The sequence below is a fragment of the Littorina saxatilis genome, linkage group LG12, assembly GCF_037325665.1.
Source record: "Littorina saxatilis isolate snail1 linkage group LG12, US_GU_Lsax_2.0, whole genome shotgun sequence".
Classification (NCBI taxonomy): domain Eukaryota; kingdom Metazoa; phylum Mollusca; class Gastropoda; order Littorinimorpha; family Littorinidae; genus Littorina; species Littorina saxatilis.
The window spans coordinates 76,488,270-76,497,599 of NC_090256.1; the positions used below are offsets into that span (position 1 = coordinate 76,488,270).

General features: G+C 41.5%; 1 protein-coding gene across 1 annotated transcript; it reads left to right on the forward strand.

Moving 5' to 3' along the window:
* The first annotated feature begins 226 nt into the window (after positions 1–226).
* Positions 227–7,596, forward strand: LOC138982799 (serine-rich adhesin for platelets-like). Its single transcript, XM_070356149.1, has 4 exons — positions 227–455; positions 3,977–4,108; positions 4,797–5,774; positions 6,653–7,596. The coding sequence occupies exons 1-4, from the start codon at positions 453–455 to the stop codon at positions 6,836–6,838; spliced, it is 1,299 nt and encodes a 432-aa protein (XP_070212250.1). The 5' UTR covers positions 227–452; the 3' UTR covers positions 6,839–7,596.
* Positions 7,597–9,330: the final 1,734 nt, after the last annotated feature.

Consider the following 9,330-nt stretch of genomic DNA (forward strand, 5'->3'; position numbering starts at 1 on the left):
TCTGTCTCTTTTGGTCGTCTCTTCCAGAGCATTTCTATTGAAATGTCTATCTCTTAGCAGAAAAAACCTAATATTGTATGAAAATATATGTCGCATCAAAAAGATTTAACGTCTTTTTTGTCGCTGTTAAGTCAAACAAAAGAGTACAATGGGTCCACAGATAATTTCATACCCCTGCCTGTTTTCTATCAAACTACAAGGAGAGTTGTCTTCTCCTGCCGGGAATTTCAAGTCGGCTGCTTTTCGTGGCTGGGACCTCGAACATGTATCTGTTTTGATCATCATTTCAGTAATGTGGGGTGCTTCGTAACCACCATGATCACTGAAAACAAACAACAACTGCACTGGAGTGTCCTTGAAAACGGTTGTCTGGAGCTCAACTGCAATATATCTGCATACGAATGAAGGCTTGAAGTGGAAAGTTGAAGCAGACTGCAGTTTGAGCAGCAAATATGGTAAGTAGGAAGACTTCACCCGCAGTTTTAGTAGAAACATTGTATCACATAATTACCAGGTACAAATGGCTGTGTGAAGGTTAAAAATCATCAGTTACTGAGTTATAGTCAGTCACTAAGCTTCGACTGAGTCTAGAGCACACAAAAATTACAAGAACAAAGAAAGAAGAATAGGGAAGGGTGGGAGTAGTCCGCACCTTGTCCTTGGATTAACAGCTTAAATTGCTAACTTATTCCAAAATCAAGAATAACCTTTAAAAAAAAGGTTAGTATTAATAGTACGTACAATTACAACCAGGAACGTTTGATAAAAGATGAAATGAAACATTCACAGGAATTTTGGTCAGTTGGTCTTTAAAACGAAACAAACATGATACAGTGGAAACCCGGACCCCTTTTAGGACCTTAAACAATTTGAGAAAATCAGTCTTGAGAAACCGTCGCGATATAACCTTCGTGGTTGAAAACGACGTTAAACACCAAATAAAGAAAGAAAGTCTTGAGAAAAAGGAAGTCTTAAAAACGGGGGTAAATTTACAGAAACTATGAAAGAACGTTTGAGAAAACAGCTATTGGGGGGGTCTTAAAAGGGGGGTTCCACTGTACAGTACAGACAAATAGTGATGAATGATACTGTAATTTACTTATCTGTGAATCAGGGTTGTTTTCAAACTCTGAGGACCAAGGGTCATGCAGTTATTGGATCTGGATTGAAAACACGCATAGGTCCAAGAGTCCAGGCTTTATCTGCTTAATTGATTGTGAGAAGACCTTGCACATGTCAAAACTATCGGAAGTTCGACCCGCCAATTGTTCAATTATTCCAGATCCAAAATGTATGCATCATTATGACGGAAGACCAAAAGCTGGAAAAAACATTGGTCAATTTTGTCTCTTCCAAAATGGACAAAGTAAAATGACAAAAACAGGGAAAAAAGGAAAATACCAAGCTCAGTTTACAAATCATTCAAATATTGACACTTCTGCATATAATACTTTGAAAAATCAGGCAATGCATGCAGCTCATGTCTTCTGGTCACTACAGCCACAGGATTCCTCAACTCAACTCAACTCAACTCAAATTTATTAATCCATATGGAAATTATGTTGTAACAATACTCATTTCCAATCAAAAGAATAAGAATGCATACTAAACACAGTCTCACTAACGCAAACAGTCATCCGTCAAGTCAAGTCTGCCAACTCACAACTCACTCACACAACAACAGCAACAGCAATACAAATTAACAAAAACCATAATTCCAATAACAAAAAGACGTCCAAGAGTCCACCTCCACATCCACGCACACACAAGGTTTACAAAGCACCACATGTCGACTAGAACACCGCACATTTGGGCTACGGTAATACAGTTACTAAAAATACATACATTACAGATAACCCAGCAACAGAGTACAGTAATAATTATGACAGAGAAACATGATAGAGGCCTCTAACATGTGATTGGTTGAAAGCATGGATAGCTCTGGGAACAAAAGAATTGCGGAAACGTGACGTTCTAGCAACCATAGCCCTCAGTCTACCACTCCTGTCAATGCGTCGAGAGTCAAATTCAGGTTTCAGTGGGTGTGTCTCGTCAGCCAAAATTGAGGTCAGTCGGTCAGTCAGTCGTCTCTGGCAAACTGATTGAATGGTCTCTTGCTTCCTGCCTACAACAGATCCAGCCTTCTTGACTAGCTTTTCTAGCCTGTCACTATCCTGTTTACTAAGGTTACCCCCCCAGCACACACATGCATATGTCAACACGCTACCAACAGTGGACAGATAGAACATTTGCAGGATGTCATTGCGAACAGAGAACGATCTAAGCTTCCTTAGACAGTACATGCGCGTGTGCGCTTTCTTCAAGATTTGGTCAGTGTTGGCATGCCAAGACAGCTTGTTGTCGATCACTACACCTAGGTAGCGATAGCTTTCAACCTGTTCGACTTCAACACCGGCTATCACGATAGGCTTGTGTGCTACCTTTTTTCTTCTAGTGTCAAAAATCATTTCTTTAGTTTTTCCTGTGTTCAAGTCCAGGTAATTCTCGTCGCACCAGTCCACAAAGCTGCTAACTTCTTGTCTGTAGTGTGTGTCATTGTCGTCAGTAATCTGTCCTGTAAGTCCAGTATCGTCAGCAAATTTGTCGATGAAGCACGACCCGTGAGAACTCCTGCAGTCAGCAGTATACAGGGAGAACAGAAAAGGTGACAATACTGTTCCCTGCGGAGCTCCTGTGTTGGTATTCAGTACACTAGATAGCGCGGTCTGCGGAGCACCGGTGTTTGTGTTCGGGCCATTAGATGGTACTGTACCAGCCCTAACAAACTGGGGTCGGTTGGTCAGATAGTCTGTGACCCACAATACAGTTGGAACGCTAATTTTCATCTTCAGTAGCTTTTCAGCAAGAAGGTGAGGCTGTATCGTATTGAACGCGCTAGAAAAGTCAAAAAACATCAGTCTAACACATGCTCCAGGTTTATCCAGATGAGAATAGATACTGTGCAACACATGTAAAACGGCATCCTCAACACTTCTACCCTTTCTATAGGCAAACTGCCACGGATCCATAAACTCCGCGGTAAGCACCTGAAGCTTCACTAATACTAGTCGCTCAAGAACCTTCATGACAGCAGAAGTCAATGCTACAGGTCGCAGGTCGTTCATCACTTTGACCGGGGTTTTCTTTGGAACTGGGACGATGCAAGATGTTTTCCAAAGGGATGGGATTTTTGACTGTGACAGAGACATGTTGAAAATCACAGTGAGAATTGAGCAAAGCTGCTCAGCACAAAAATGTAGGACTTTTGGTGTAATACCATCCGGGCCTGCTGCCTTCTTAGCATTAGACTTCTTGAGCTGTTTCACAACATCCTCCTCAGTCACAGACATGATTTCGCCCTGCTCATTCATAGGAGTGTTCACGAGTCGATCGGTCAGTTCAGTCCTGGTCTGGCTGAAATCATGCCTGTCAAACCGTTTGTAAAACGCATTGAGATCGTTCACATCATAGTCACTTGGAACAGAGCCACCCTTGCCACTACCCTTCTTACCCGTGTACCCACTCATCATCTTCATACCCTCCCACACCCTCTTCATATTGTTGTCCTTGAAATTTTCTTCTATTTTCTCTTTATATTGTCTCTTCCCTTCCTGTATCACAGTATTCAGTTTCTTCTGTATGTTCTTTCGTTTTTCTTTGTCCTGAAAGTTCATTTTCTTCTCATTTATGACAGCCTTGATGTCCTTAGTAATCCATGGTTTATTGTTCGCGTACACCTTCACAGTCTTTTTTGGGATGGCATCACTGTTTAAAAGTAAATACAGTGGTACCTGCGATGTGTGGTCCCTCCGATGAGAGGACACCTCCCATTCTGAGGTCCATTTGTCTATTAGTATTATCTCTACCAACATAAACCTATCATGACAGGCCACCTGCTATGCGGTCCCTAGGGTGTCCTTTCATCGTAGGTACCACTGTGCATAAGATGCTTCAGTTTTGCTCTTTTATTTTGCAGATGAAAGTAGATGCTTCAGTCGGTGAAGGCAAAGATGGTGCTGATTGCCCTTTGCCAAGCACACCTGTCACTGTCGGTCAAACAGCTGGTGGGGATGGAAATCTGGTTCCAAAGAAAACTCCTGTCTCTGTGGTGAGTAAATAAAAAAGTCAATGTGCATGCATGTCATTTAAAGATCTTTAAAGTCAATCAGTGTATTGACATATATTTTTCTCAAGTATCTTGAAAGTATCTGCTGATCAGTTCATGTACTCATTTGTCATTTAAGTTTTAGAAATTCTGGAATTCATTCACAAATTACAGCATTGGCATTAACCAGTAATTATCGGTATTTTACCGGTTGAAATGAGAAAATATCGGAACAAAAATGGCTGCTGGTATGACCAACAGTGGTTCCTGCAACGTAAAAGATGACCTACCGGTTGATTTTTGAACTACCGTGGGTTTTTTGCTGGTAAAACAACAAAACCAGTACTCAGAGTTTGACTCTTACTGGTTCCAATGACCAGCCTACCGGGTTTTTTTCTGGACTGTTTGCATCATTAAAGTTTGCGTACCGGTTTGAAAAAATACTATAGCGCCATCACGGAATTAACCTCCCACTCAACTGATCCTCTGACCGTGTAGTGTGGCTAGACTTCATCACTTTTTTTTGTCAGTTTTCACATCATTTTCACTTTGTGTGTCATTTTTGATTTAACATTCTGAAGGCAGAACTGAAATTGGTATTTCTGAAATAATTAACAACCAGCAAAGCAGAACAAAATCAGAAGAAAATAGTAATTATGTTTGTGTTTTTTTTTTATTGTTTTTTTTACAGATGAGCTCTTCTCTAAAAGAGCGGCTGAAGAAGTGTGGTCGCTACCATCCCGCCACTCCGCCATCCAGCCGACAGAGCACTCCTTTCACCAGCCAGCAAAATACTCCTGTTGCCAGCCAGCAAAACACTCCTCACTCTAGCCACAATAGGACTGCTGAACCCTTACTGCAAAGCACTCCTATCTTGAATCAGCAAGGAACACCTGTGTTAGGGCAGCAGAAACATTCAGATCAAACCAGCGGCAGACTCTCAGGTGGCTTGAAGAGAAAGCTGCCCCACCCCAGAAATATTTTAGCAGAAGCTTCCTACATGTGCAAGCATTCTGTGGAGAGTTTGAACATTTCAGACAGTTTAGTAGAGACCACAGCTGTCAGTGGTGGTGTCTGTGTTCATGGGACTCTGAGTAGCAAGGAAAGTGAAGATAGGGACTCGGTGTGTATTGCTAATGCTAATTGTACACAGAATCAAAAGAACCAGAAAAATGGAGAAAATGTTTGTGATGCTTTGGGGAATGAATTTCATCAGAGAACTGAAGAAGACAGTGTGGAGAAAAGACAGAAAACAAGTGGAGGCAGTCCGTGGAGTACGCCTAATAAAAGTTCCTCAAATGCTGACAGGAAACAGGAAAGTGTGTCTCGCGCTTCAATTGGAGATTTAAGCACGAGTTCCAGTGCTGAACATTCTTCCAGTATTGTCTTACAGCAGACTTCGCATTCAAGGTTAGGTAACTCATCTGCTTCGTCAAATGCATCAAACAAGCAGATACTGCCTGTGAGTGAGGACACTGGCAGCCCTGAAGATAGTGTGAGTCACAGTACTAGTCATACTCATAGTGGTGGGAATACAAAGCCCCGAAAGAGCGGAGTGTTAGAGAACTCTGAAGAGCTTGTCGGATGCAAGAAGCAGCTGAAGGCAAAACTGACCGAACGTGGAGAAGTGCTCAGGAAACTCAGCATGGTCAAGACCTACAGAGCAAAGGTAGGTTCTGTCCTAGTTGCTTAGTGCAAAGTGTCAGTGTTTTTGCGTCTGAACATGGTACAGTGAAACCCCCCTTTTAAAACCCCCCCCCCCCCCCCCCCAATTTAAGACCTTTTCAGACCCTGTTTTCTGACTTTCTGTTCATAACCTCTGTACATTTAGCGTTTTAAGACTCCTGCCGTTTTCAGAAGTAATTTTTTCAGAGGGGTTTCACTGTAAATGTGTGTTGGGAGTTCTGTTTGTTTGTGTAAAGGAGGGCAGCATGCATACATGTACACAGGCATTAAATTGTGTTTTTAACTTTGATAGTGAATGTATGAACTTGCGTTTGTCTGCTCTCTTTTTTTCCTTTTTCTTTTTTTCCTTTTTCTTTTTTACAAGGTCTGCATAATTTATATACTAACAAACGCTAGTTAGAACAAACTTGTATAAGGCCCCCCCCAAAAAAAGTTGTATGTTTCTGGTAACATGGCTACAAAAAATAGGGTAGGTAGGTTGGGATTTTTTTGTTTTTTTTTGTTTTTTGGTCAGGGTAGAAAATAACTATACAGTGACGCAAAGAGACTGGACTTACTATACAAAGAGAAAGACAACACATTACAAAACAAATGAGACAAAAGGGATGCGGGGTTATCCCCCTTGTGTCGTCTGCCGTCTGTTACTTTTGTTTTGACGCTTTTTATTTTTTTTTACAAATGCAATAAAAAAAAGTCTAGGGTCGGCGGGAAAAAACTAGGTAGGGTCGGGTGACCAGAAACATACAACTTTTTTGTGTGGCCTAACTAGTCATGCACTTGTGTGATTTGAACAGTGTGATTAGAACAGAGGGCACACATGTATCCAGTTCATTGAACACCTTTGGTTTGATCTGTGTGCAGAATGACCTGCACCACCTTCAAGGACTGATAGACAAGTGGCGTTCAGTCTGTCAAGAAGCTGTCCTTGACCTTCACCAGTTGACCCCTGATCCACGACCTTCCCTAACCCAGCTGGTGCAGCAGCTTGGGATTGACAGAGAACTGGTTTGCTACGACGATGTTGAAGAGTGCTTTGATGCAACTTGAAAATCAACTCTACCAAACTAAAGGCAATTCTTTGCTTTGGTGCTCTCGAAACGTGATTCCTTGAAAGAAAAGATAGGACAAATGTTTGACTGTCGCCCAAAAGTCAGTACTCACTAAATTCTGTTACATATGATGATGTTTATAAATGCTTCTGCTTGCTGTGTTTTACCTGGCAGGCCAAGAATATCTACACATCTCCAGTATGTGGGTCTGGGTGGTTGTGTGTTTGTTATGCTTGAAAACATTCTGCTGGCCTTGGAGACTTTCTTCTTGTACTCTAAGTGAAGTATTTTCTTCGGACCAGATTCAGCAGCTTGTGTGTTTCAGGGAGGTCTGTGATTAGGTGCTGTTCTGTAAATTTCAGTGGGATGAATGTGAACGGACTGATTGACTTCCGTAGAAGGGAGGAAAAAACAGCATGGACATGAATGAACTAAATTAAATCATAAAATGATTTGAGAGGTTGCAGAGCCACAAAGTACCACAGTGTGTGTGTGTGAGGGGGGGGGGTGTCCAGAGAGGAAGCAGTCACAGGTACAATACCAAATTGAAGCTCGCTCTTTTTGAAGAAAAAACATTGTGCCCCTCCTTCAGTCTTTGACAGTATTGCCATTTTGGGGGATTAAATTCTACAACTACATGTAGTTTAAGAGTTAGTGAACAATCCGAAGAGGCAGTTTGTATTGATGCTGTGTATGTGGCTTTTTAAGTACTGTAATATTGCTTTTTTGTGCAATGTTGTTAAAAATGAGTTTTTTGTTGTTGCTGTCTTCTTCTTGTTTGCTATTGTTGCTGTTAAATGTTGAATGATGATAAGTTATGCTTACTGTTTGTGTTCACTAAGCTGTTTGTGTATTTAAACTTGCAGCTGAAATGCTTCAGTTGTCAAACTATTTTCCTTTTGGTTGGCAGAAACATAACTATGCCTGTGTGTTTCTGTGTATGTGTTTGTAAAATTCTGTGATGTATGATGTATCATATATATATATCTAAATGCGTGTCACCAGATCACACTTAGGACTACACAGTCCAGATGATGTGGGTCTTTCACCACTCATAATTTCTGAAGAATGTTTCAACGTAGAAAGCATGGGTCATACACATGAACGCACACCATCTGAATTGGTATAAACAATTTATGTCCTATTTGCAGAGTATAGGTCGTCCAAGAACCACGCCATCCTATTTGTAATAAAGACTAAAATTCCTTCTTCAATTCCATATGGGTCGTACACGAACCACATCATCCAGACTGTGTAGTTCAAATTATGTTATTGTTTATTTTTAAGATGACATACAAATTATCCTACATACGTGAGAGATACCTCTCATGAGGTCTCGTCAAACTAGTCTAGTCACCGAGACAAACGGCATTCTGGGAACACTTTTGCGCTCGTTGTTTCCCCTGGAAGGATTTTGAGAACGTACACGTCACACTATTCTTTCTTGAGTGATGTCTCTTTGCTGTGACGTCAAAAGACACGCAAGTACAGTATGTAGGATAAACTGAATACTACATCAGTACAATGGCTTGCTAGGTCGTACGAGATTTACACTCGTTGCTTTTTCAAATATCGAAAAGCTCGCACTTTAATATTTAAAAAAGCAACTCGTGTAAATCTGGTACAACACAGCAAGCCATGTACTGATGTAGTACACGTATTCTCTATATATACATGCATTAAATTACATATTCTTACTCCGAATCACATAATAGCATTGACGCAGTCGAGATGCTAAGGTGTCTGAAAACGCTATCCCGTCCATAGTATAAGGGAAGCAACCCAAACAAAAAAGTAGCAAACTTGCCACCTAGGGTTACCTCCCGTAGCGTGCACTACGTCACAGCTACTGAACCCACACGTGATATCCTCATTCGACTCCTTTCAGCCAGAGAGACAGGTCGTCTTTTCGCTTTGCTCCTTGGCCGTTTTTGAGCGTCAGCCTGACGCCCTCCGGCCTCGGCTCCTCGTCCTCTCCTAGCTGGTTTCCAGTTGGTGAGATTGTTCCTTGTCATATTTTGCCATTGTATTGATTCTGCTGGAAATTTTTTACGTCCTTTGGACTCAGAAGTTTCTTCAGTGGTTTCTTGTTGTGGCCTCCATTTTGGTCGCCATTTTTTGTACTAGCACGTGTTGTTTACACTGACATGTTTGGGTCCGTGCTCGGACTTTGAACGTTTGCTCAGTGCACTCGAGCACTCTTTTGCTCTACTGAAATTTTTGTGTCCGTTTGGACTTTTAATTTTCCAGTAGCTGTTGTTGTTGGTCGCCATTGTGGTGGCCATTTTTTGCTAGCACGTGGTGTTTCTACTGAGTTGTTTTCGTCCGTGCTCGGACTGTGAACTTGCTTGGTAGGAAGTTAGTTTTAGCTGCTTTTTGTAGCTATTGTTCTATTGCTAGTTTATTATTCTGCTGAATTTCGGGTCCGTTATGGTCTTCGAATTACAGTAGTTGTTGTTGGCCTCCAGTTGGAGCCATTTTCGGCTAGCA

Bases quoted from the DNA above. Each gene is read 5' to 3' on its own strand.
- LOC138982799 (XM_070356149.1), top strand. The intron at 4,109-4,796 runs GTGAGTAAATAA...TTTTTTTTACAG, and splicing joins AGAAAACTCCTGTCTCTGTG to ATGAGCTCTTCTCTAAAAGA. The intron at 5,775-6,652 runs GTAGGTTCTGTC...ATCTGTGTGCAG, and splicing joins TCAAGACCTACAGAGCAAAG to AATGACCTGCACCACCTTCA.